Raw genomic sequence first — 26,376 nt, 5'->3', positions numbered from 1 at the left:
ATACGGTGATTTGATAAACTAGCTTATAAAAAAGGCCAGGGGTCAAAATTTCAACATTTTTGTTTCTTATCTGCTTCAGCAACATTTCTTTATGTAAAACGATGATCATCTCCACAAGAAGTTTTAAGCTTTAATTTAAAAAAAAATACATAAATGATCCCCAAACATATTCAGAGTACGTTTGGATCCAAGTCATCAGGACTTTTCTCTCCGTGCTCACTAGAACAGAACTAAACACATTACAGGGATTCTTTTATTGAAGCTGTGACTCACAGTGAGGTTCATGAAGTTGAGGAACTTTTTCAGCATTTCTGTCATGATGGAGAAATCTCCTTTAGGCAGGTTCTCTCTCACAGTAGTCACATTCATCTGCAGGACAGTCAAAAGAAATCAATCACACACACGAAGATGAATCAGACAAATTCAAACGAGCTCTGAAGCCTCAGAACAACAAGTGCTGCTGTGAACTGTACGCCTCAGTGTGTCATGAGGCTGCATTTATGTGTTTTTGAGGGTAAATGTGTTTCTACTGTGTTTAAAATGCAGGTGAAAACTTTGAGAAACTGCCTACAGACACACAAATCTGTCAGAGTCGCATTATGGGGACATAAAGCACATACCCAGCATGCAATTCATTCATGTTTTGATGTTAGTCTCCAGGAAATAAATGAGTCAGGGTGACGTCTTCTCAACTTACAGATACACAACTGTGTGTGTGTGTGTGTGTGTGTGTGTGTGTGTGTGTGTGTGTGTGTGTGTCAGACTCACCGGGCTCCCCTGGCATAGGCAGCCCAGCAGCAGTGCCGTGTAGGAGGCCACAATACTGTCCTCCATGTGCTTCCCTGCATGCTGCAGAGCTGGGACAGAAACGAGGATCATGTCTCACTTTTTGCTGCTCGATGGTAACGATCGTCAGGAGTGATCAAAGCCACACTCTGGTTGTACCTTTGTTTAGGTCCAGCTCCTCGTCCTCCTCGTCCTCCTTCTTCTTCTTGCCTTCGTCCTGTTTGTCGGAGTCGTTGTCGTTGGCGACCCACTGGATCTCGCCGCCCGTCTCCTGCCACTGGCCGCTCTGGTCCAAAGCAGCTTTCGGCGCCTCCTTTATGAGGTCGTCGGTCTGGGCCTCGGCCAGGACGGCGGCCCGCTCCCGCTGCAGGAACAGCTGAGGGCGACAGAGAACATCAGAACCAACGCCAAGCGATTTATAGGCTGTATATACACGATCATCATTTTGTGTTCAATAAGATTTGAAGCTAGCCAAAGTTTCCCAATAACTTCCTCTCAGATTTCGATACCATCTGATTGTTTTTACAGCAGAGGGGTCGCCCCCTGCTGGACAGAATAAAAGAGCAGGTTTATGCACTTTTCAAATGCAGAAACTACATCCATGAAAACAGTTCACAGATGGTTTCCTGACAGGCAGTGACTGATATTTAGGACCGACTTAATGGAGCTCATGGGAAACGCTGAGTAAGACGGCAGAAGAGAACAAAACGCAGACGAAACAAACTCAACTCAGAGGATCACGCGAGCATTAATTTTCACGCTAAAACATAAAAGTGAGCTTGAAATATTCCTCACAGCTGCTGCTGGAGACATTAATCATGATTGTGCTCCATTAATCAAAGACGCAGTGAGGGAATGATCAGCCTTTTCTTTTAATGCTGTGAATCGTCTGAACACCAGGAGACAAATTCAATTCAGTCTGATCTTAACTGTTTTAGAGGGAAGCAGAAAACTAAACTCTACACCTGACACATGACACCAAAACTACCCACGACGAGACGTCGCTCATACAAAGGTTTATTTTCTCCTTCCAAACTGAGAAGGGTCCACACTGAGCACCGAGATGAATCTGAATGAAGGTCGGCATGTGAGAAAGAATTTAAAAGCATCCAGTATTATTTTAGAGCCTATTCTGGGAGGGAAATTTCCCCTTTTCTGGTGAAATAAACCAACTGAAGTGACAGAGAGTGCAGCAGATCCACACTCGCTCCTCTCTGAGCTGCAGAAAGTTTTAATACAAACGAAAACTTTAAAAAAAATAACCGGATTTACAAAAACAAAACATTTTGATAGTTTGTTCCTAAAATATGGACATTTATGTTTGTAAAGTGGCGACTTCACTTCAGTACTCTGATGTCGAACCTCTGCTCCTGAGGAAGATACTGAGGGACTTTGAGAACACAGTTCAGAGCCGTCACTATCAAATCCTCCTGCTCTCCCGTCTTCGTGCTGCCCCACTCTGCAGACCGAGTTTCACACACGTTTATCGTACTCTTCTTTGGGGTTTTCCATCCACTCCTGAGTTTGTACCTGTACAAGAGCAGCGATGGCGCTCAGCGGGCCCGTGCTGGCGATGTCCTGGTGCTGAGGGTTGAGCAGGACGGTGGAGTCGCAGGGACCCTGGCCCCCTTCCATCTCCATCTCCATAAGGCAGTACCTGTTCCTGGCACTGTACTCCACCAGGTTGATGAGCAAACCCAGACCCTGAACGCAGCAAACACACAGTGGCACTCATGGGTCAGTCATTTTAACTCTGTTTTCACTGCTGTCAACATTAATACCACTTTAAGTCTAATTTTAACCCAAACCTGTGATGGAAACAGTCACATCACTCATGTTTAATACGCACCAGTACTCTGATGTCGAACCTCTGCTCCTGAGGAAGATACTGAGGGACTTTGAGAACACAGTTCAGAGCCGTCACTATCAAATCCTCCTGCTCTCCCGTCTTCGTGCTGCCCCACTCTGCAGACCGAGTTTCACACACGTTTATCCATCAGATTAATAATGTTTAAGTGTTTCAATAAGCCGCAGTAAAGTGTGTTTGGAGTGTTTTGGTGCACTAACCGTTGTCATGTGTCAGGTTGAGCAGGACTCCTATGATGGCCCTCATGCAGTCCTCCACCGCTTTCCCCACCGCGGCTCTGTCGGACTTCACCTCCCTGCTGTAACGCTGGATCATCTCCTCACACCTGCTCAGCGCCCTGACAGACAAAGAGAGGCCCGGTAACTTCACAGAACTAGACTCAATATTTCTTCCAAATAATTACTGACCTTACTTACCAAGTGCTAAACACATAACTGAAAGGGCTGCACACTGATAACTCTGAACAAATGTCCCATAAACCTTTGTGTTACCAAGAAATTCAAGCTAAAATGAGCCGGTCCATGCGGGTTCACCTGGTCCTCCTTTTCATTTACAGTCACTTGATCGTCATCAGTGCAAACTGCGCTCACATCCAGATGTCTGAACATGACTCGCCTCCTTCCTTTTCTACTCCATCATAAAACAGAGCAGCATTCACACACACTCACTCTTTCTTGAGGACGGCTGCAACCGCAGAGGGGCAAGGCAGGGCAGCAGCCTGATGTAAATAACCAAATTAAATCTAATGACAGTGGTGACTGAAAACAGAGCAGAAACCAGAGTCTGAACATCAGGACACAACGAGAGGAAGGAGAAAAAAAAATGGCAGGTGGTGTGTCACAGGAAACTGATTGTGGGGTACAGAGAAGGGAAAAGAGGAGAAATGACTTAGACATGAATGTAAAAATGAGGCAGAAATACTTGGTCCACCTTTGGAAAATTAACGTGGAAACTTGCAAATGCTAAAAACTGCAGTTCCTCAAATGTCCACTCGGGGCCGGCTCCATGAGTGAGTCAGTCCCCACAGACTGCAGTGTTCAAATATCCAACTGTACAGCAGGAATGAACATGTTCACAGCCTGATACAGAAATACGGTTTAGTCCTCTCAATCGACCCCTTTCTGAAAATCAAGACATTTAAACTGTTTTAAGGCTTAAAGTTTGCATTATTAGGTGCGCGACTCATTGTACTGACACGGATGGCCGTCAGTGAACTGCACCTCTGCACCGTGCTTGTGCTACTGTAGCCTTTTAGAGCATTTTAATGCAATTGTCTGTCAAATAATAAGACCTGCTGTGCAGTTAATTTTGCTCAAAGACCATCCGAGAAACCTGAGCTCCAGGTTATCTGTGTGATGAACAACACTGTTTGTGTTGTTTGATAGCTCAGCTAAGTGCCTCTGGGTGGAAAACCCAACATGATTGTGACCAAAATACTAACACTGAGACAAAAAGGGTCAAAGATGTGACTGTATGGTGGCTACATCCATCTGTTAAAACACGCTACAGACGGCCCTGTTAGCAGGTTTGCTCCGACACAGAGTTTATGCCGAGTGTCCCTCCTGCCTTAAATCTCCCATTTATGGGGCGTGGAACCGACACCAGGACTGAACGAGCTCATCGCATTCATCGTCTCGCTGCAGCTCAGAGGTGCTTCATCAGAGTTCAACAGTTCCAGATTTGCTAAGTCTGGCCTTAAGCTGGGCTTTCACTCTTCTGGTTCACTTACAGGGAAATACAGTCAAGACAACAAGTGCAGGCAAAAATAAAACAAGGAGCATCATTAACTTCCTTTATATGATAATTCTATCAGCAATGAGTCCGGGTCAGGAGGGTGCAGCACACAGCTGGGCGCTCTGTGACAGGCTTCATATTCACAACTTTTACATTTCGCTCTGCTTAATTTAACAGAGTGATGCGTTTGTGTCCAGATGCAGACGAGGCTCGTCAATAAGCAAAAGGACGTGTGTGTGTGTGTGTGTGTGTGTGTGTGTGTGAGTGTGTGTGTGTGAGAGAGAGAGAGAGAGATGGGGTTGTTACGGGGCTTATTAAATTAATCCTGCAGACAGCTGAAAGTCTCAAAGCAGCTCAGGGTCGAGTTTGGTTTGAAACAATGAGGGCAGCGTGTGCGGGAACCAGGAGGAGTCAGGAGGAAGAGGAGGAAAACAGGAGTGAGTGATGAAGAGTAAACACTGTTGGAGTGTGTGAGAGTAACTTCACAGTTTCAGCTGCGTGTGTGAGAGAGAGAGCTTAGATGGCGGTGCTCGCTCTCCCACTCACCCCGCAGTTTCTGGGGTTAATCGAGTTAGCGCAGCGGACAGCTGAAGGCTCAGACTGAGGCCTGTGTCACCCGCCTGAGGGAACAGCAGCTCTTTGTCGAGCCATTCGACCTTCATCCTCATCATCCTCGACCCCCACCCTCACTGCAGACCTTCTGCAGAGGGCAAAGGTCCGGTCACACAAAGGACGCAAGAAGGTAAATTAACTCAGCGCAGCGCGACAGATGCTGGAGTTTGACTTGATGAACAGTGAGTACAGAGATTGGTGCATCATTCTGCAGCTGAGAGGAGCTTCAGTTTACCGACGGAGGGACCCGAGGCTGGGCTGACGTCAGGTGCTCACTTGACCGGTTCATGTTTACGTAGTCGGATCAGCTGGGCCTCGCTGTGCCGCGCATGTTCTCCAGGTGACTGCGTTAAGCCCCTCCCACAGGCCAAAGATTCAGGTGAGATTAAATGGTGCAACACGGCCAGAGGTGTGAATGTGAGAACGGGTGAATGCGACTTGCTGGATAAAGTGGTCATAAAGACCAGAAAAGCACTTTGTGCCAGTCGTACATGTAAAACCTGGAAAGCTGGTGGAAAATCAGACGTCACAGGACAGAAATGTGATGAATCCACAAATGATTAGAGGGAAGATTTTAACTGTTTATTCTTCAATACAAAACAGAGCATTTCACTGCTGTAGACAGCAGCGCTGACACAGCCAGCTGTAAAATTTCCTCAAACTTAGAGTTTGAGGAAGCTCACTAATAAGTTCTCTTTGTTTATTTAGTATGAATTATAATTAAATTCAACCAATGTATAAAATAAACCGTAAACGCACAAAATCTGGTCTGTCTGTATGAATCAGAACACCTCAACGACTAAAACACACTAAAGAATGAACAGAGACCAAAGCGGAGACTCTGCTGACAGCAGGGGTCAGGGTCGAAAGGTCACCGCTATGACTGACAGGATGTCACAACCAGGAAATGAAGCAACAAAAAGATGATGGCGATGACACACACAGGATATACAGGGAGTGCAGAATTATTAGGCAAATGAGTATTTTGTCCACATCATCCTCTTCATGCATGTTGTCTTACTCCAAGCTGTATAGGCTCGAAAGCCTACTACCAATTAAGCATATTAGGTGATGTGCATCTCTGTAATGAGAAGGGGTGTGGTCTAATGACACCAACACCCTATATCAGGTGTGCATAATTATTAGGTAACGTCCTTTCCTTTGGCAAAATGGGTCAAAAGAAGGACTTGACAAGCTCAGAAAAGTCAAAAATAGTGAGATATCTTGCAGAGGGATGCAGCAGTCTCAAAATTGCAAAGCTTCTGAAGCGTGATCATCGAACAATCAAGCGTTTCATTCAAAATAGTCAACAGGGTCGCAAGAAGCGTGTGGAAAAACCAAGGCGCAAAATAACTGCCCATGAACTGAGAAAAGTCAAGCGTGCAGCTGCCAAGATGCCACTTGCCACCAGTTTGGCCATATTTCAGAGCTGCAACATCACTGGAGTGCCCAAAAGCACAAGGTGTGCAATACTCAGAGACATGGCCAAGGTAAGAAAGGCTGAAAGACGACCACCACTGAACAAGACACACAAACTGAAACGTCAAGACTGGGCCAAGAAATATCTCAAGACTGGTTTTTCTAAGGTTTTATGGACTGATGAAATGAGAGTGAGTCTTGATGGGCCAGATGGATGGGCCCGTGGCTGGATTGGTAAAGGGCAGAGAGCTCCAGTCCGACTCAGACGCCAGCAAGGTGGAGGTGGAGTACTGGTTTGGGCTGGTATCATCAAAGATGAGCTTGTGGGGCCTTTTCGGGTTGAGGATGGAGTCAAGCTCAACTCCCAGTCCTACTGCCAGTTTCTGGAAGACACCTTCTTCAAGCAGTGGTACAGGAAGAAGTCTGCATCCTTCAAGAAAAACATGATGTTCATGCAGGACAATGCTCCATCACACGCGTCCAAGTACTCCACAGCGTGGCTGGCAAGAAAGGGTATAAAAGAAGACAAACTAATGACATGGCCTCCTTGTTCACCTGATCTGAACCCCATTGAGAACCTGTGGTCCATCATCAAATGTGAGATTTACAAGGAGGGAAAACAGTACACCTCTCTGAACAGTGTCTGGGAGGCTGTGGTTGCTGCTACACGCAATGTTGATGGTGAACAGATCAAAACACTGACAGAATCCATGGATGGCAGGCTTTTGAGTGTTCTTGCAAAGAAAGGTGGCTATATTGGTCGCTGATTTGTTTTTGTTTTGTTTTTGAATGTCAGAAATGTATATTTGTGAATGTGGAGATGTTATATTGGTGTCACTGGTAAAAATAAATCATTGAAATGGGTATATATTTGTTTTTTTGTTAAGTTGCCTAATAATTGTGCACAGTAATAGTCACCTGCACACACAGATATCCCCCTAAAATAACTAAAACTAAAAACAAACTAAAAACTACTTCCAAAAACATTCAGCTTTGATATTAATGAGTTTTTTGGGTTCATTGAGAACATGGTTGTTGTTCAATAATAAAATTATTCCTCAAAAATACAACTTGCCTAATAATTCTGCACTCCCTGTACAGCAGCTGAGGTAATCTGGGCTCAATGTGACCGGGTTTAAAGATTCTGCTGTTACATCACCACATTTACTGATTTTCACAATAACAGTGGAGAGCTTGCGTCCATCTCTGCTCAGAAACCCGACTGGAACGGCACAAAAAGATGATAAAAGAGGAAAAGGCAACAAAACAGCGAGTACAAAGTAGAAGTTTTCAGCAGACGTGCCACCTGATAAAAACTGCTGAATCTAAGCACACAGAGCCGAGCGGCTCCACACGAACACATCAGGGGTGAGGAGCGTGTGTAATCACTCACTTTGCAGAAGAGATGATGAGCAGCGAGTCCTTGTAGGCGATCAGGTAGCTCTGGTTCTCGGGGTTGTGGACGGTCACCTATGAGTGCAAACACACAGTCAGCAGGAGAGCACCAATGAACTCGCTATTTTTACCCTGGCTCTCTGCTCCAGTGTGAGGACGCTTCTCCAAACAGAATACGTTTGAAACACCATCATCACGTTCAAGCCAACTGTCAAATTGAGTGATGGTTTTGATTTTCAAACATCAAAACAGGTGTTAAACCTTTTCTGAACAAACATGTCGGGAAACGTGACGACGAGCAGAAGCTGACAGAAGCTTCAACGTGACTGAGCGGGTGGGACCCAGACCTCCACGTCTAATCAAACTGCCCCAGCTGTACGATCAAAGAGGTCAGCAAATAGCTCATTGATGGTTCAAAAGAACCAGTAGTTTTATGCTAGCTAGGAAGAACCTAACTCTTCATCAGTATCATCTTAAGCCTCTTTTCCACAAGTACCTACTCAGCTTGGCTTGACTTGGTTTTTAGCGTTGCTCATTAGGTGGTAAAGCCTGGTTTTGGTGCCTGCTCAGGTGGGGCTCCAAGCAAGCTGAGAATGCAATAAACAGACAGCAAACTGCTGATTGGCCAGGGAGTGACATCACTAGATGAGTCATGAGAGCGGCGACTCCGCACGAATCAAACCCCCAAACAACGAGGGAAATGACCGCACACAAACCAGTGCCATGGTCCAGCACTGATTTAGCATCACCTCGGCGTCCTCCATTGCCGTGACGGTACGGGGCTTTTGGTCTGCGTTGCTATAACAACAGCACCCTATTTAAGTGGTACTCAGTCGTAACAGAAAACTACCAGAGGCGAGTGGAGCCGAGCAGAGCAGGTGCTCGTGGAAAGGAGGCATTTCTGTTGTTTGGATGTTTTTGGCCAGACCAAACTTTTTGGTGCTTTCTGGCTCAGCTGTAAAGAAATAAATAAATAAACACTACAGATTTAACGTAGTCGTACTATGTGATCGGGAGGGGCACAGGGTGTAAACAGCATTTGTGCAGCGATGCCACTTTGCCACACTCAGGGAGCTGAGAGGTTGTAGTCTGTGGTCTGCTTGTCACGGTCGTCACTGGTACAAAACATTTGAGTAAGTGGACGTCAGCAGGCCCAAAGATAATTGTAAAACTTTAATAAGGTTTCCTCACAGTTCATTTCCCCCTCCCATAATTTAATTTGTCTTTGTGTAGAACAACAAACATGTCTCCCAGCGAAGGAAGCATGTCGGCTCAAACTTCCTCGCCTGTTCGCACCAGCCGAGTTTAACTGAACGCTTCTTTTCACTTTGATACTTTATATTCTCTGTTTTTGGCATCAAAGTAATAATGTGTGTGTATATCTGTTTTTTTATTTCCAATTACATTTTGCTCTGAGCCTCGCAGGCTTATAAAAAAGAACACAAGTGGACTTTAAAAACAAAACCCTGTCACGTCTTTTCTTATTTTGATTTGGCACTTACACTCTCCAGCACGCGTAAACACCGCTCAGCCCCCCACAAAGACGACACCAGCTTCTCCTTATCGTCCTCTTGGTTCAAGTTATCCACACATTCCTTCACTGTGGGCAGAGAAACCAAAACAAGGACACGAGGTGAGAAATGAAACGCTTGACAGTTTTCCTCTTTCTGCTGGACTTCTGTGTAATGGTCGACCTTTGTCTACTATGTGGTCCAGTCCTCCCAGCAGCCGCAGCTCCTCTTTGAACCAGTCACCTGCTCGTTTCGAAGTCAGAGACAGCAACGTCTCCATGGCCAAATGACCCGTCTGTAGGGAGAAGGAGGAGGAGTCAGGAGCTTAAATCTAAACTCTCAAGCATCACTTCACACGTTTAACACGTTGGAGTTATTCTGTGCACCGTGGGCCGCTTCCTGTGGTTGTAGAAGTTGAATTTTGTGTTTTTCTGGCTCAGCTCTAACAGATCTGTGAGAAACATCCTGACACATGTGGGAGTCTGTGAGTCACCCCGACTGGAGCAGTTGAAATAATCGCTCAAAGCTTTTTCCGCCCTCTGAACACGTGTAATGTTAACGTCGCCACCGCGTGCGTTTGTGTACCGTGATGTTCTGCAGGTCCAGGTGCTTGTTGTGCACCGTGTCGCACAGCTTCCTGATCTTCTCCTTTATTTTGGCGATCTCCTTGGCACTGAAATGGACCGTGGAGTCCGCCCCATTCCCGCCCCCCTGGTCCTGGTCCAGTTCGAGCAGGCGGAGCATCAGGTCCAGGCAGGACCGGTCCAGATCCATGTTGAGCCGGTCTCTGCTCAGGATGTACATGAGAGAGGCTGTACACAGAGCCAAGTTCTGCAGAGGAGACAGAAAAAGAAACTTTAAATTATTTACTGTTGTTCTCAAACTTCCTTCAGCTCTCTCAGAGGTCACCTTCTTTGGTTTTTTTGAACATTTGTTTCCAGATTACAGACACTGGATTTCAGCGTATTTACTCACTAACCTGACCCAGAATCAGTTCTCACCAAATTATTTGTTCATTCTGTTAAACAACAAATTCTGAATTTTGGATGTAAAACAACAAATAACAAAAGTGAACAGCACTGAGTCGGGGCTCAGTGCTCAGCTGCTGACCCTCACCGGGTGCTGTGGGGCATCGTTGAGCGTTTTGAAGACCTGAGCCACCTTCCCTCTGGCCCTGAGGTGCATCCTGAAGCTGGGCATGGCGCAGCGTGTAGCCAGGCTGATCACACTAAAGACACAACACAGAACATCAACACACAAAATGAGTGTTTGTAAGTGTGAAAACGAGGTTTAAATGTTGAAAATGTAACGCTCTGCCTCCTTCATTAGCGCCCCGATGCTCATCCCAAATTTCAAACACTTTATATCCCACTTCCCAAATCTGAACTCCGATACGTGTTAGACACTGCAAGGCAACCTCCACAGCTGGTTTCATCTCATTTGTATTGTTGTTATAACCAGAAAGTGAGTGTACGAGGGGTGTAAATATCACCTGTAATCACTGGCTGCTGGACTGTTGTTGGTAAATATGGGAAAATTTTAACTTCCCATGGAACGTGGAGACTCTCACCTAAGGCATCGCGTGTTGAGAGGCTGTCCGCTCTTCAAACCAGTAGCTAGGTATTCAAAGTCATCGGTGAACTCCTGGTTTTCCCCGAACTCCACCACGTCGTTGAAATGCTTCACGTGTTGGACGACTGTGTACAGCTGCAAAGCACAATGAGAGACATGTTGATGTTTCTGGTGTTTCTTCAGCGTGATGTGCAACGAGCTCAAGGAGAACATTTTCTGTGCACCTCTTTATGTTCTTTGTGACACTTGAGTGCAGTGACGGTGTCCTGGTATGGATCTGTAGGGACAGTGACACACTTTGTGACCTTTGGAGGAGGGGGCGGAGCCTTGAACACACCATCGTCCTTCTGAGAGTTAGAGGGCTCCTTACTGGAGCCTCCAGCTGAGGCTGAGGCCTGGAGACGGAGCAAGGTTGACATGAGTAAGCTGCAGCTGCTTTGTTTTTGATGCAGGCTGAAATCGAATGTTTGGTCTGAAAGCGAGACTTACGGGAGTCGTCTGTGATCGCGCGAAGAAAGGCGGAAGGGGCTCTTCTTCGCTCTCCAATGTCCAGTGCCTGGCGTTGTACACCGCTTTGGTGGGAGACTGAAAAACAAACAAACATATAAAAACATAAACATCGCAGAAGCTGGAAACAGACATGCAGTTCCTCAAATGGCCACTTGAGGCTTCAGCGTGCACTGTGCTGTGGGTGCTTTTTACAGCAGTATTAATGAAATACCTGACAAACAACGAGCCCTGCTGTGTCGTGGGATGCTACTGAGCACACAAATATGTGTGTGTTTGCACAGCACCAGCAAAAGGATGCACTTGTACAAATCTAACACCGTAGTTAAAGTCAAGGCTTCAAAACCGGAGCCAACAAACCAAACAAAACTAAAGTGTGAGAAGATTACACTGAATAATTCAACTGTTACTAAAGCAAAGCATCTCAAATTCAGGAGAGTTTGGTGGATAACAGACAGAAACCAAGACGCTCGAATCCAGACATGTTCTGAACCAAAGTGTTTAATGTGAGAACCCACAGCAGAGGATTTTTAGGGCAATATGGTACAGGGTCAATATTTATTTTAAATGAGAACAAAAACTAAGCAGCCGTTGTGAACTCCGCTCCATTTATCTGGAACCTGTTATAACCGGTATGACATGCATTTCTGCACACGTGCAGTCGACGTGCCATTCTCAGGGGGGGGAGAAGAAGAAAACTGACTTAATTTATATTTTTTAAACCTTTTCTGACTCCTGATTTTCTCCAAATTTCTAAAAATATTAAATTCAATATTTCAAGTTCTGTATTTTTACTGTGTCACCAGACAGAAGCCTTTGCTGTTCACCGTGGACCAACTGCTCTTTTGTATCTTTATGATTTTTTAAAAGAACTTTTGGAATAAAAATCAATAAATAAAATCGACTTGAAACAATCGAGGAGAGCAGATAAATAAAAGAGAACATAGTGGATAGAAACTGATGCTCAGGGTGAAGCAGAAACGGAGGAGGGGAAGCGCATTAAACTGAGCAGAGTTTGCCAGCGTTGATCAAACAGCAGGACACACACACGCACACACACTTAAAAAACAAACACACACACCCTCCCACGCCACCGTCCACCCTCATCCTTGGCTCATCTTCTGTCCTCTTTGTATATTTTTGCCAAACCTGTGGTTGGTGGTTGCCGGGGCATTCATAATGAAAAACAAAAGAGGACGAGCGGAGAGAGTTGGCTGAGGAGAAGAGCGGTGAGGAGGTGGGGCGGGAGGGGATTTCTGCACCGCGGGGTTAATAAGCAGAGACAAAGGGGAGTTTGGGGATGAGCTTTGCTGTGCTGGAACATCAACACACCAAATTAAAGCCTGCGACAGTAATCTGAATGACACAGGCAGACACCCAGCCCACCCGCCCCGCCCACCTGCTGCTAAGAAGTATGGGACAGATGAGAGGGGGGTGAACTCTGCTATGGGCCAGATTAAGAATATTAGAAAAAACAAAAACACGCTGTTTTTGGCATTGCGGGTGTGCATTAGGAGCAAACTACAACTTCACTGCCAAACCTCGTGAATTAGTTATCCCGACTTCACCGGAGGGGTCAGAATGGCAGGAAAACCATGATCAGAATATGAAAGTAGTGTAGTGTGGGGAGCATATTTGGTTCGGACAGCTCTCTGATTCTGGCTTTCCCACCAGGGCCCAGTGCCAGAGTGAACATGGAACTGAGAAAGCGAAGAGCAAAGGGCAAACAGTTTGGAGACATTTCATGCATGCCTACAGATTTTCTCTGATAAACTTTTCTCTCCCCGTCAGCTTCTCCCTCTCATTATGCTCGGTTACCACTGATTGGTAAGCTTTCGCTGCACTGGCGCCAAGGTAACACGTTGATGTTAACTTGATGAACATCGTTTCATTTCTCCCGTCTGTCCGCTCCTCTCTGCGTGTTTGGGCCGTAAATAACACTCAGTCTGCAGTAAAGACTCCCCAAACATCAGGACTGCAATCACAAAAAAACTTTGCCGTGGCGACGTCATCGTGACTGTGTCCATCGGCAGGACGGGTGATTACTCATTCCTGTCATCCTTCTCTGAAGCTCACTGCTTAGAGCACACGCACAGTTGGTGCTTTGCCACCTGCACAGCAGCAGACTCACGGAGGCGGAAAGTAAAATCAAATCCTATGTGAAGCGGATACCAGCGCCGTGTGACCGAACCATGGAAGTTAAGGCGGCGATGCCGCGTGTTACTTTGTGTTAAAGAGCAGGCACGCTCCAGTTATGCTGTTGTGTGCTTGTTTCACCCCCAGCACCCATCCTGTGTGTGTGTGTGTGGTAATTTTGTAGATTTTATACAAGAGTCTTTATGGTACAGCAGTGGAATGAACGACATTAGGACAGTGGAGAGGGTCACTGTTATGGATGTAATAACCGCTCGTCCCTTAAAAACATTCCCCAAACAAAGCCAGCGCCATCTCCTAAATATGGATGAGCCTGTCCAAGTGTTGTCATTATGGTAACATCTAATATCTCCCAGAGTCCTCAGCTCAATAACCTAACAACGCCCAGGCTCATCTGATGGCACAGACGTACAGTTTACTGTAATCAAAGCAGAGTTCTGACGACTCCACCGTAGGCCGCTCACTTCCGAGGGTTATTATTTTTATAATGAGCTGCACTCCTCTCTTGCTCTCGATCACGTTAATGGGAGATGGAGCGAGATCTGGGCTGTACTGCGGCCCGGGGGAGGGGGTAATACAGGGAGGTAAATAGTATGATGAAGCGGTCAAGACAAAGCGATGGAGACAGAAATTCAACTGAGAGGGAGGAAAGTTATTTTAGGAGTCAGAGCATGAAACTGGAGAAGAAGAGAGGATGAGAGAGTACATTAAGTGCGTTATTATGCTCCTATGGGCACCGTGTCTTCTAATGCCATTACTGCTTGTCTGTAACAGGGAGGAAATTAACTTCATACTTTGGCACTTCAAATGTTCTCTGCAGGTGCACAGATTCAAAAGCTATCTCATACCCAGGACAGGCTTCAGACTATCAGAGCAAACCAATCAGGTCATTTCAAAGCGTGCAACTAGACTGCAGTGCAATAAATACGTTTGTGCAGAAGACACGAGGAGCAAAATGAGCAAAGCATTTCCCCTTTCTAAAGCAAAGCCTGTATATAAAAGAAGGCTGCTGGAAGTGCTGTGGATTCTGAAGAATTTCAGTTTTAAAGTGTCTTGTGATTCGGTGTGAAGTTAGTATGTTTCCCACCTCCAAAGTTCCTTTTTCATGTCATACAACCTGTATGTATCGGAGATCTATGAGGTATGACTGTAAAGTTTACATATAATTAGTAGGGTTGGGCAATATGTACAAATTTGCCAACCCGCAATCGTCAGTCCAACAATCGCCGATGGACGATATATTCGCGCATGTGCAGACTTTTTGATGGGCGGAGCAATGTAATCACGCGCAGACTGATTTGTGCGTTTACAACACAGAAGTCGTCCAAACATAGACGAACTAATCCCCCCCCAAAAACCGCTGTCAGCGCTAACGTGGTTTAAACGCGGTCATCACGATTACAATTTTTAACGCTCTCGACCCATCTTGAGCGCAGAATTAACAAAATTAGGACAAACTGCCAAAATGCGTTGACAAGAGACATTTCAGGGATTTTGACTCCAGATGGGTTAATTGTTAATCGCTTTAGTCGTGATGACGGCGCATTAACGCTGACAGCGCTAAAAATAATAATAATAATAATAAAGTCACCAATTTGGGATTTCTTAGGTTTACGTCTTTTATTTGGTTTAAAGCCAAAGGATGTAACCAAAGCTGTGTGCCGCTCGTGCAGATGTATGGTGCGAGCAAAGTACTCAAACACTACTAACTTGCATGAGCATGCACGTGCTATGCTAGGCTATCACCAGCTTCTACAGCTCCATCAACAAGCACTTGGGCGCACGCTGAGGTGGGGGCATTTGCTCGCAGATGAAAGAGGGTGCTGTTAAAACAGCGCTATTATTTTTTTTTCTGTTGACTGCTTTTATTAGCGCCATCATTATTAGCAAACTCACTCATGGGCAATCAGATAAATAAATCCCCCTTGTAAAAAGTAGTCGTTATATTCGTCCAATCGTCCAACCCTAATAATTAGAAAGGAGGCCATGAAAACTCAAAAAGCTAAAACACAGGTAGCTATCACTGAAAGCAGTCATGCCTCTATAGGAAAAATTAAACAGGTGAGCAATAAGAAGAACACCATGGAGTCTTTGCCTGCTGCAAAATTAAACCGTAACTTTTAGAGGGAGCCTCAAGTGGACATTAGAGGAACTGCAGATTTTTTTCTTAACTTGAGGGTTTGTTGACAGTATAAGAGACATCGAACATTCAACGAATCCTGAGCTGAAAGCAAGTCTCCAGCTGCAAAGATGGGATGGAAGAACAACTTCCAGGTGGAAAACCCCTGCCACTGAAATGAAAGTTAATTTAGATAATGCCTCACATAGATCATTTTGGCATGGGACCCACCTGACATGCTGAAAGAGCATATGAGGTTGCATGAGGCAAATATGAGGCTAATTAGGCAGATAAGATCAGCTGCGATCAACACATCTTTCTTTTTAATCGAGTTTCAGGATTTCAGCTACAACTTTAATTCCTTTATTGGCTCTGCTGAGTCTGCTCACAGTGCTGCAGCGGTCCTTTGCCTTACACAACCTTATAATAAGATGACTCCAATGCATTTGCAGCATGTTAAAGTGAGGGGAAAACAATACTGGATCAGCAGATTCCCAAAGATAGGGCACTAAAAGGACAATCAGCGGAGCAAAAGCAGCCTGCGGTATTAACTCCAGAGGCAGAAACTCTGGTACAAATTACCACATTCCAACAAATCCTGACACGCTGCCGCAAAACTAATTTGGATGCAGAAATCAGTCTTACTAATTAAAACGATAATCACGCGTCACCTTTTCAAACAAAGTTAAAACGCCTGCAAACTAAAGAGAACACAATTAACACGCGGCTGTAATAGAGAGGCGTCGCAGAGCTCATTAGGACAAACTCGGAAAAGTACGGAAGCGGCAGAGAGGCCTGATTAAAAACACTCCTACAGTTTAATGCAAGTAAGTCCAATTAATCTCTCACTTCAAGTTTTTCACCTGATGAGAGGACAGGAGATAAACACCGCCTCAGGTATGAGACGCTGGCAACTCATTTACAGTAATATTAAGATGTGCACTTCCACCGCTGCGGCTCGCTAGCATCGATCCGTCTTCGCTATGAAACGGGGACCCGGCTCTTATGAGATCAATAGTCTGATTTGCAGACGGGGAGGTAGAGGCCATTAGCAGGCAGATAAATAAAAGACTAGGAGTCAAGAAATGTTCAGAAACAACTCTGTCTGTCCCTCATCGATGCACTGATAAACCTCAGCTCTGCCCGCCCCCGCACACACACACACACACACACACAGTACTGAGTCATACAGGACGTGGGTGGACAGTCTCGTCCCCACAGGTACATTGAGATCTCTTTCTGTAACAAGTCCTGGTTTTACATTTAGAGATGAGGATGTTTCTCTGAAGAGGTTCATATGGATTAACGAGCTTCTTGATGAAACTCCTTTGTGTTTGGTTTCAGCTGATTTTCATCCGCTCATTCCGTCTGAATTCTTGTTTTATGAAGATGTTCACTGATTGGTTTTACGGGCTCTTCACTCTCATTCATCCTACAAATGTTTGCTATCAGGTTGGATGACACGCTTTCTTCTAGTGAGCACATTCTTAGTTAGCGTATTGTCTGTCTTGTCTTAATGTTGGTTTAAAATGGAGCACTGTAACAAAAAATAATTTCCCCCAGGGATCAATAAAGTATTCTGATTCTGATTCTGATTTGTTAAATGCTCCTGATTATAATTATGGTGACACTTTGACTCTAATCTCTGCATATCACAATTCATGTTATCCTTCTCATTATCCAGCACGAATATTACAACTGTACGCAATGATCTGCTACTTGGCCTCTAACTAAGCCTAAAGGAGACAACAGCACCAGTAGATTTTATTTACTAATCCATAATGTATGAACCGTATTATGATTTTGGCTCTTCTCAGTGGCTCCTCAAATCCTAACTCTTAAGTTTAACTAGACCATTACTTGTATGACCTTTATTGTGTAACTGATGAGCCAGACTTTCTATTATCCTCCATGTTTTCTGATGTTTATGTTTCATATCTTTGCAGCTCTGTAACTGTGTGCTTCTTTGGACCTGTCTCCGCTGTAAAGGATTTTACTGCCAAGGGGCTTCCTGGTTAAATAAAGGCAAAATAAAGTTTTAGTCTGGCTCTCTGCACGAGATTTCCTGGCCCACACGTTTGCAGTGCATCCAGGTGACATTTCAACACACTTAAGTCACTCAGCCTGTCACATAAACACTGCAAACCCTCATGTGACTCAGCAGCGGTGTCACGTCTGACCTTCTTTTGTGCACTGAAGATCCTCCGGAGGGTGTCCGGGTTCTTCTCTGCAGGTTTGCCCTGAGGCGGCCTCCTCGGGCCGCTGGCCACCACCCTGAGGCTGTCCTCTGAGAAGTCCAGGACATCTGCAGGGAAACATTTTTTTTTTAAGTAATTAAATTTGAGATTATGTCACATCTATTTATACTTTTAAAGCCCTTCTCCTGGCCAAACTAATTATTTTTAACAGCACACATAGAAAGAAGCAATATGCTCATGAGCTGCCTGAATCTGAAAGCACACGCTTCTTCATCATGTTTAAATCCAGGAGTTTTTCCACATGAGAGAGAAAAAAAAACCATGTTATTAGAAACAAGGTCAAATGAAACTGTGTGTTTGTGAGCTTTAGCTCATTTCCAGCAGTCCTAACAGTGAGCGCCTGCTGGATACTGAAACAGGATTAGCTGATTGTGTTTGTTGTTAGAGTGTGTCCGTGTGTTCAGTCTATGCTGGCGTGGTGGCTTTCTCTAATGTTTATCCATACACAAAACAACAAGAAAAGCACACACAGCTCCAGTTTTATTCCACCCGATCGTGCCATTTTTACTTTATTCAGCTTTTTTCGTCTTGTCGTTTTGTAAATATATTCTATTGAGCTGTTATATTCTTCTGCATTTAAGATGAGTAATGTGAATGCTCCTCAAACCACCTGCGCTCATAGAAGGAAATACTGTAATAAAAAGGAAAATCCAGATTCAGAGACTCAGAGTTTGATGTAATAAAAGGTGTTTGCTTTAGTGTGCAAGAGACACGAAAAAGAAAAAACCCTACGAGCTGAATGAGGTGCAGGGCAAAATGTGTTGGTGTATTTTGTGACGCTAACCCACTAAAATAAACTGTTCAAACCTATTAAAATCTTTGCATTTCCCTTTTTAAACAAGCTGTGCTTAATGTTTTGGCTGCTGTTACACAGTAACTTCCTTACTTTTGGAATAAATGAAGTGTATCTCATCTTATTCCATTTCATATGGAATTACGGCACACTGTCGTAGCTACAGACTCTATGATGTGACCTTAAAATAATGACAAAATAAAAATCTGTGTTCACTGGAGGACCGCTAAGAATCTCACTCTCTCTTTAAAAGGCTGTTCCAGAAACAGCGCAACTGGCAAACTGGTGTCAGAGGGTTTTCCCAGTCAGACTCAGACAGGCATGTGTCAACAGGCTCAGGGCAGGCGTGCAACAACCCCGTTTTATCATCGCTTCACATTAGAGCTGGGCGATATGAGATTTTTTCATATCACGATATGTTTTTTTCATTTCAGGCGATAACGATATCTATCACGATATAAGCCAAATAACTATATTTGTAAGATTTAAATGTGCCGTTGCTCACAAGTAAAATGTGAAATAATCAGCAGCTTGTTTTTATTTAAATATTTATTTCCCATAATAAGTTCAACAGGGTAGATGTACTTAAGGAACATGAGACTTTTTCAGATAAATAAAGGCAAATATTGCAAACTACACAAAAGGCAGCCGCTAAAGCGTTTAAGTTTCAAAGTAGAACAAACAAAACAGACTAAATTGTCAATTCCACTTAGAAACAAAATATTAATTGTAAAAATAAATCTTAGTTTGTGTTACAGAAGAACAGACAAAACTGACTAACTTTTGTCAGTATCAAATAAACTGAGAACTAAAAGGAAATTCTCAATCTCTCCTTGTTGTATAGCTGAGCTTTTCATACAGTTTTAACAGTTACTTTAGTCTGACAAAAGCCGAATGACGAATTAGCGCTTCCAGTCAGAGACTGAGGCTACGTCCACACGTACACGGGTATTTTTGAAAACGGAGATTTTCCGTTTTCGTTTTAAAAATAATCCCGTCCACACATAAAGGCAGAAATGAAGGAAAACGCTGCTATGAACATGCCAAAGCAGCAGGTGGCGCTAGATTCCTAACCGTGCAGAAATGTTGGCCAATCAGAAGTCTAGAAGCCTCGGTGAGAAAAAGTAAACAAAGCTGGGGCATAGAAGCAGAACCGAGTCGTCTGTGTGGAGGGACAGTAACTGTGTGTATATGTAAGCATTTAAACACTGCAGAGAGTAGAATTAACAGTATTGTAGAAATTCATTTCACCGAAACAATAACGTGGCGCACAGTGTGACGCATGCACCAGTTTATTGTATTTCCAGACTTGCTTTCGGCACAATTTACAGTGCACGCTACTCTGTTTTTGTCAGACTTGAAATAGCCGAAATACCTTCACACTACGGAACTTCTATGGCTCTTCCGTTCGACAATCTCTCCGGCATTGGAACCATCATCTGTTTTCTCTTCGGTCACGCTCGGTTGATTTTTCTAGTCGGCACACTCATTTCCTCCATTACGCGCTGGCTGCTTCCCAAACAAACACACGTGCGGCTTGGCACTTGTGCTGTACGTAACAAGTCACGCGACGTGACGCTGCGGCTGTGATTGGTTCGGCTCTGCGCTACTTAGTTTGGATTGGCTAAACTTTTATTTTTTTTATTTTTTTTTTTATTTTAAGAGGACAAGAGCGGCGAGGTCTATCGCGATAGCTTAATTTCTCTATCGAGTAAAAGTTATATCGCGATACATATCGTTATCATTCTATCGCCCAGCTCTACTTCACATATAAGGCGACGTCCAACTAAACTTGAACATCGTTTCAACTTTGCAAAACAAATAAATGTTATTCGACCAATTTATTCGCCAGAGTTTCATTTCGGTCTTCACTGCTGTCGCTGCAGTCCGTTCCCCTCTCCCTGCTCTCTGAGCACACACCTCACACACAGTGTGAAGCAAACAGAGGCGCCAGACATGAAATAACACAACAGGACCTTCCCAACAAGTGTTACACTGAAGAGATCGAGTGAGCGAGTCGAGCCGACGCTTTTCAGTCGTGTTGGCTTACGTTACCACAGATTATACTTAAATCAGAAATTTTAAATATGAAAAGACAAGAAGCACTCGGAGAATGCTTTTTAAGTAGCTCTATAAATCATTATCATCACTTTGACCTGCAGATCAATGTGTTGACCTTGAAGGAAAGGTCAAACTGAAGGAGAGGTCCATAATCAAGACACCTGATCCAGGTCGGCGAGCTGGGATCAGAATGTTATTTGATACTCAGCTCAGTCCTTCCTTAATTAATTGGATGATATGCACAGGATTAAAACAACAAGCCTGCTCATGTTACCGTAACACTTTGCACACGGCTCTGTGGCTGATTTTGTAAAAAAGGTGGTTTCACGAGATATCCTCATCACTACATCGGCGTTATCAGTCAGGCAGTGTTGGTGTTTTAACCTGTTCGTATCCTGCTCTCCTGCTTCTCAGAGTTCTTCTTGCTCTCCTTGACTGCCGGCCTTTCCTGGACCTCCAGCATCTCCTGGACCTCCAGCCTTTCAAACGGATCTGGCGGGTCATCAGCTGGCATTTCCTCTATGGTGACCACCGGGGTCGCTGTGGTGATGGCGGCCTTCTTTTTGGCCCTCCTCCTCTCCTTAGCCCTGCCGCCGTCGTCTTCAGCGCCGTCGCTGTCGCTCATGTCGTCGAAACCGAAGTATTTGATTTTGTAACTGGACCGGCCATCCGCGCTGTCGCTACTGTTCTCCTCCTGCTGGGCCTCCGAGTCCTCAAAGCCAAACAGGTCCAGCTTACTGTCCTTCTTCGACTTGGTCTGGGTCTGCCTGAACCTGCGGAGAGGACATCCAGAGGAACGGCGTTAATATTCTGCTGAGACGACTTAATTAAAACTGAATGTTAATGTGTAAAAGTATACTTGTGGAGAGGATTTTTCATTTCAGGCTTCAGTCTAACGTGTTTCATGATTAGCTCGAACATGAAATGGCAAACCACCATATTCTAGTTAACACTTTCCCTCATAAAATGTATCGTTTTCAGCCCAGGTAATGAAAGCAAAATCAATATCAATTTGATTTCTTGCAGCATTTTAAAAGAAAAAAACCCTGCAATTCAGATGGATGGACTTTTTTCTGTGACCAAGGTCATTTAATTCAAATGAAAAAAATTAAATCACCGAGCGCTCGTTCTTCTTGGCAAAACAAAGGGCATTACGCTAACTGCCAAAATATTACAGTGGAGTGGAAGTAAATGAAGTCTCAGCAACTGAAATGAGACCAAAGAGGCCCACGGCCTCACACTGAGACGGAGATATGGTAAAGATGTAAAATGTGTGAAATGAAAGGCATCATAGATGGTTTTCACTGAATAATATGTCCCCGTGCCTGTGAGAAGTCACACAGCATAAACAACTACCTACATGCATTTTTATGTATTTGCTTTATGTTTTTCTCCTCTCAAACGTCTCAAACCTGATATTAAATGACTCTTTGCTTGTTATAATAAACTACTTTGAAACAGTCTGATTTAAATCTGTATTTTCTCTCCAAGTCTGTTACAAATATTTTATTAAGCAGTTTAATATAAAATATTAAAACTCAAAATATGCTTTTAGTGGCTGCAATTTCAAATGAAGTACTCTGGGTGCTTCGTGCTGGCATGTTCAGCATCCAGGTTCTGTTTATGGACCTACTGAATCACTTTCTACAGGTCTGCTGTGGATGTGGACTCAAGAGAATGATCATCAAGCTTTGTGTCCATCACCAGATGTCGCACAACTCAGTTACTTAAAAAAGAAAAGAAAAAAAAAGAGACAGAGCGAGTTGTTTGACTGAGGGATGAGGTCGATCTGTTGTTCCTAGAGTATTTAGAAGTAGAATGGGAGGCAGAGCCTTCAGTTTTCAGGCCCCTCTTCTGTGGAACCAGCTTCCAGTTTGGATTCAGGAGACAGACACTATCTCTACTTTCAAGATTAGGCTTAAAACTTTCCTTTTTGCTAAAGCATATAGTTAGGGCTGGACCAGGTGACCCTGAATCCTCCCTTAGTTATGCTGCAATAGACGTAGGCTGCCGGGGATTCCCATGATGCATTGAGTTTTTCCTTTCCAGTCACCTTTCTCACTCACTGTGTATTAACAGACCTCTCTGCATTGAATCATATCTGTTATTAACCTCTGTCTCTCTTCCACAGCATGTCTTTTATCCCGTCTTCCTTCTCTCACCCCAACCGGTCGCAGCAGATGGCCCCGCCCCTCCCTGAGCCTGGATCTGCCGGAGGTTTCTTCCTGTTAAAAGGGAGTTTTTCCTTCCCACTGTCGCCAAAGTGCTTGCTCATAGGGGGTCATATGATTGTTGGGTTTTTTTCTCTGTATCTATGAAGCGCCTTGAGGCGACTTATGTTGTGATTTGGCGCTATATAAATAAAACTGAATTGAATTGAATCTGTTAGATGGAAAACTGGGATACTTTAGACTTCCTGTAGTTCTTGTGGGATATCAGCAGGTGTAGGCAGTTACACATCAAACTGTCCACACTGTGGAACACCCTGACACACAAGGACCGCCGGTGCCCGTTAACCAACCTTGTATTCTGTTGTTCCAACTTCTTCCGCTGCCACCCGGCCTCTCCCAGCTGCGTCGTGCTGCCTGAACCGGCGCTACCGCTACCACAAGCGGGTGCTGCATCAGTCCCAAACTCCTCCACCACTCGGTCCTGGATGGTGACGTTACACATAGATATGGAGGATGGGTGCAACACTGTGTAGTCCCTCGTCCTGCCCTGGCTCCCTCTGCCACCTGTCGTTTTGTTATTGCTGTCAGATGCGGATTTGGGAAGATCTGAGCCAAAAACAGTGGCTGCGAAGCTGCTGGAGTCCGAGGCTTTGCCCTGTTTGTTGGGCCTCCTGTATGTCCGACAGTTCGAGTTCCTTTCAAGTGACGATGAGGTCGACATCTGGGAGTAATCCGACGTCTCAGTGAGGTCAGGGTTGCCCTGCAGGTCGTCGCTGTCGCTGAGGAGCAGCTGTGGAGGAGAGGGGGTCTTCTCGTGCCGAGTTTGCACCGGGTCACAGCCTCCTGCCGTCGTGACGCCCGCCGAAGCCCATGACAGAGTAGGGGCAGGGTTGCGGGGTTCCTGTGTGGGAGAAGGTGGCCGGAGGCCCATTATAACATCCCACGAGTCATAGGTGGATTCTGCCTTGGAGCCAGTCTTCAGGGTGGTGGTCTGGGCGAGGGGCTTCTTGTCGCTCTCAGAAACGTTTTGGTACCACGTGTAGCTGTGCTGGTTCTCTGACGACGAGGACAACAAGCTCTGCTTGGACTTTCCTGAGAATGAAAACAGAGTCAGAGTCAGTGCATCAAAGTCACTGAAGGTACCGGTCATTTTTATGCTGGTCCAGTTCCAGTTTTCACAAGCAAATTTGTATTAAAGATCAAATGGACTAAACTTTAATATTTGAAAGAGGAAAAGGTGCTGCACAAATAACTAGAACAACAATGAAAATACATCTTTGCTGACTGAAAAAACATAAAAACTAGACCTGTGTGCTTATAAAAATAATGAAAAGAAGATAAATATACACATAAAATGTCAGTCTTTATATGCCTGGAGGGGGGAAAAGAAAAGACCTTCACACAGAACCTTGTCTGAAGCCAGCAAAGTGAATTAAAAACAGAAAAATAGTAATAATCATAATAACAACTAATTAAAAAAAATATAATAACTGCAGCTTCATTCTCACCATGACAATGAACCCAAACACACAGCCAATGCATTACACCTGGACACACACACACACACACACACACCTCAACGTTACTGAAACTATCCCTGAAGACTACGATAGGAAAGTTGCCTCAGAGAGTTCAGGCTGTGCCGAAGGTTAAAGGTGGCCACACCCAATACTGACTTTCAGGTTCATTAGAATTTTAACTGGAATTTATGCTACTGAAGGAAATTTACGCTGCAGTTTGTGACTATTACTGTTATAATCAGTAAGTAAACTGACAATAAACTTCAGGGTTTAAAGGTGAGGCTTTGCTTTTGAAACCTGTTGCAGTTTGTCTACAAACCAGAAAACACAGAATTTAAAAACTAGACAAGAACATGTTGGTTAAACTGAGAAACTTTTCTGCCAACTTCCACCTCCAATGTTCTCTGAGCCGGACTCGAAGGAATGAGACACCGCGTGGTTCTGCATGATGTGTTCTTGAAACCGAATGCTCAAACTTGTTTAAGCAGCTTAGATCTGCTTAAACATCTGCTTGCCAAATAATTCCCCCTCATTTTATTTCTTTAAATTTGAAAAAAGAAAGCCCCCCAACCACACACACACTCTATATGCCCTACATTCACTTTACATTTTACCGCTGAACTTCACAGACACCTCGGCACAATGATGATGCACCCAAAGCTTACACCATTTCAAAAAACACCGTTACGCAATAAAAGCAGGTCACACACACACACACACACACGTCTCACAGCAAACAGTCATTTGCCAGCAGCTGTAATTCTTCAAGAGAATCAAAATGGGTCTGGAGCCACTTCCAGGACAATTCATGCCGTTTGGTTATTAGCACCCCCGGTTATTTGTGTCACTTCTGCCGTGGCACATAACTCACAATGCTTCACTTTCCCCTCTGAGCAAACAGGAAATTGCTTCACGCTGTAGCGTCACATAATATCAGCTTCTGCGGTTTTTGATTCAAGGTTGATTGGTAGCAAATCTGGAATGGAGGCAATTTCAGTTACTTCAGCTTATGATTCAGACTTTAGTTGACAAATTAAAAATAAAGAGAGAAGATCAAACACACAGAACGAGCGAGGCCCCCAGAGGACTGCTAAAGGTCCTTAAAGGCCCCACACTCCAACGCCACCAAGGTGTGTACGTCTGTGGACACAGGTCTTTTTCTGGTTAAGATCTAAATGCTGTTTGTTCGTTTTTTCCCCAAAGTGTTTAATCTGATATCAACTGAGTGTAAAACGTATAAAGTGCTATGATTCCTCCATGACTTCAAATATTTTACTGTCCTTTCAAAGCGTGACGTGAACCGAGAGCTGCAGATGAGTCATTTAGTCTTTTCTTCTCAGCCCTCCAACGATTTCTTCTAACTTTATCAAAACAAGTCCACGTGAACGACGCCGTGCAGCTCTGAGGGTTTCCGTGGCTACAACTCAGGTACAGACACAGGTTAGCTATTAGTGTCTGCCAGTTCTACGAAAAACACTCAAGTTATTCTGACTAAATTAACCTAACACATAAATTAATTATCGGACACCTTCATGACGGCTAACCACAAGCAGGGTTGGAAGCAGGCCTTTCTGAGCGCCCTCCAATCCCCTTCTTTTGAACGTGCACATGTAAAACGTCAAGTCTTAACTAAAGGATCCCAGATAAGCTCTGAGTTTGGCGTTTTTGGAAACCAAAGGGCTCGGGTTTGTTTTTCCAGTCATGTGCTGTTTTTACTGCTGACGCGGTTGCAAAATGTTCTAGTGATTAACACACTTTCAGTTCTTTGGCAGATGGCAGAGCGAGGAGCAACACACACACACACACACACACACACACACACACACACACACAGTGTGTTCTGTAGCCTACGAGAAACTCAAAATGTTGCTCTGAAGCCGTTTGATGATGGAAGCTG

The 26,376-nt window shown here is 44.5% G+C and overlaps 1 protein-coding gene across 1 annotated transcript in view; it reads right to left on the bottom strand.

Annotated features, from left to right (window-relative positions):
* The window catches only part of LOC146704038 (wings apart-like protein homolog), a 37,782-nt gene that overhangs the window by 5,415 nt on the left and 5,991 nt on the right, over nucleotides 1-26,376 (bottom strand). Inside the window, exons 4-20 of the mRNA XM_085467063.1 lie at nucleotides 23,310-24,051; nucleotides 21,173-21,561; nucleotides 17,857-17,981; nucleotides 11,386-11,481; nucleotides 11,121-11,291; nucleotides 10,895-11,031; nucleotides 10,441-10,552; nucleotides 9,910-10,155; nucleotides 9,508-9,619; nucleotides 9,316-9,413; nucleotides 7,812-7,888; nucleotides 2,854-2,990; nucleotides 2,636-2,751; nucleotides 2,317-2,490; nucleotides 946-1,162; nucleotides 769-857; nucleotides 274-369 (exon numbers count right to left, since the gene is read on the bottom strand). Of these exons, the coding sequence (XP_085323189.1) occupies nucleotides 274-369; nucleotides 769-857; nucleotides 946-1,162; nucleotides 2,317-2,490; nucleotides 2,636-2,751; nucleotides 2,854-2,990; nucleotides 7,812-7,888; nucleotides 9,316-9,413; nucleotides 9,508-9,619; nucleotides 9,910-10,155; nucleotides 10,441-10,552; nucleotides 10,895-11,031; nucleotides 11,121-11,291; nucleotides 11,386-11,481; nucleotides 17,857-17,981; nucleotides 21,173-21,561; nucleotides 23,310-24,051 (3,134 nt within the window). The remainder of the gene's footprint in view (nucleotides 1-273; nucleotides 370-768; nucleotides 858-945; nucleotides 1,163-2,316; nucleotides 2,491-2,635; nucleotides 2,752-2,853; nucleotides 2,991-7,811; nucleotides 7,889-9,315; nucleotides 9,414-9,507; nucleotides 9,620-9,909; nucleotides 10,156-10,440; nucleotides 10,553-10,894; nucleotides 11,032-11,120; nucleotides 11,292-11,385; nucleotides 11,482-17,856; nucleotides 17,982-21,172; nucleotides 21,562-23,309; nucleotides 24,052-26,376) is intronic.

The sequence above is a fragment of the Copadichromis virginalis genome, linkage group LG8, assembly GCF_057382275.1.
Source record: "Copadichromis virginalis isolate Kocher_CV1m ecotype Utaka linkage group LG8, C_Virginalis_male_GT1.1, whole genome shotgun sequence".
Lineage (NCBI taxonomy): Eukaryota > Metazoa > Chordata > Actinopteri > Cichliformes > Cichlidae > Copadichromis > Copadichromis virginalis.
Note: the sequence above shows the minus strand (reverse complement) of the source record. Positions and strands in the feature narration are given on the sequence as shown.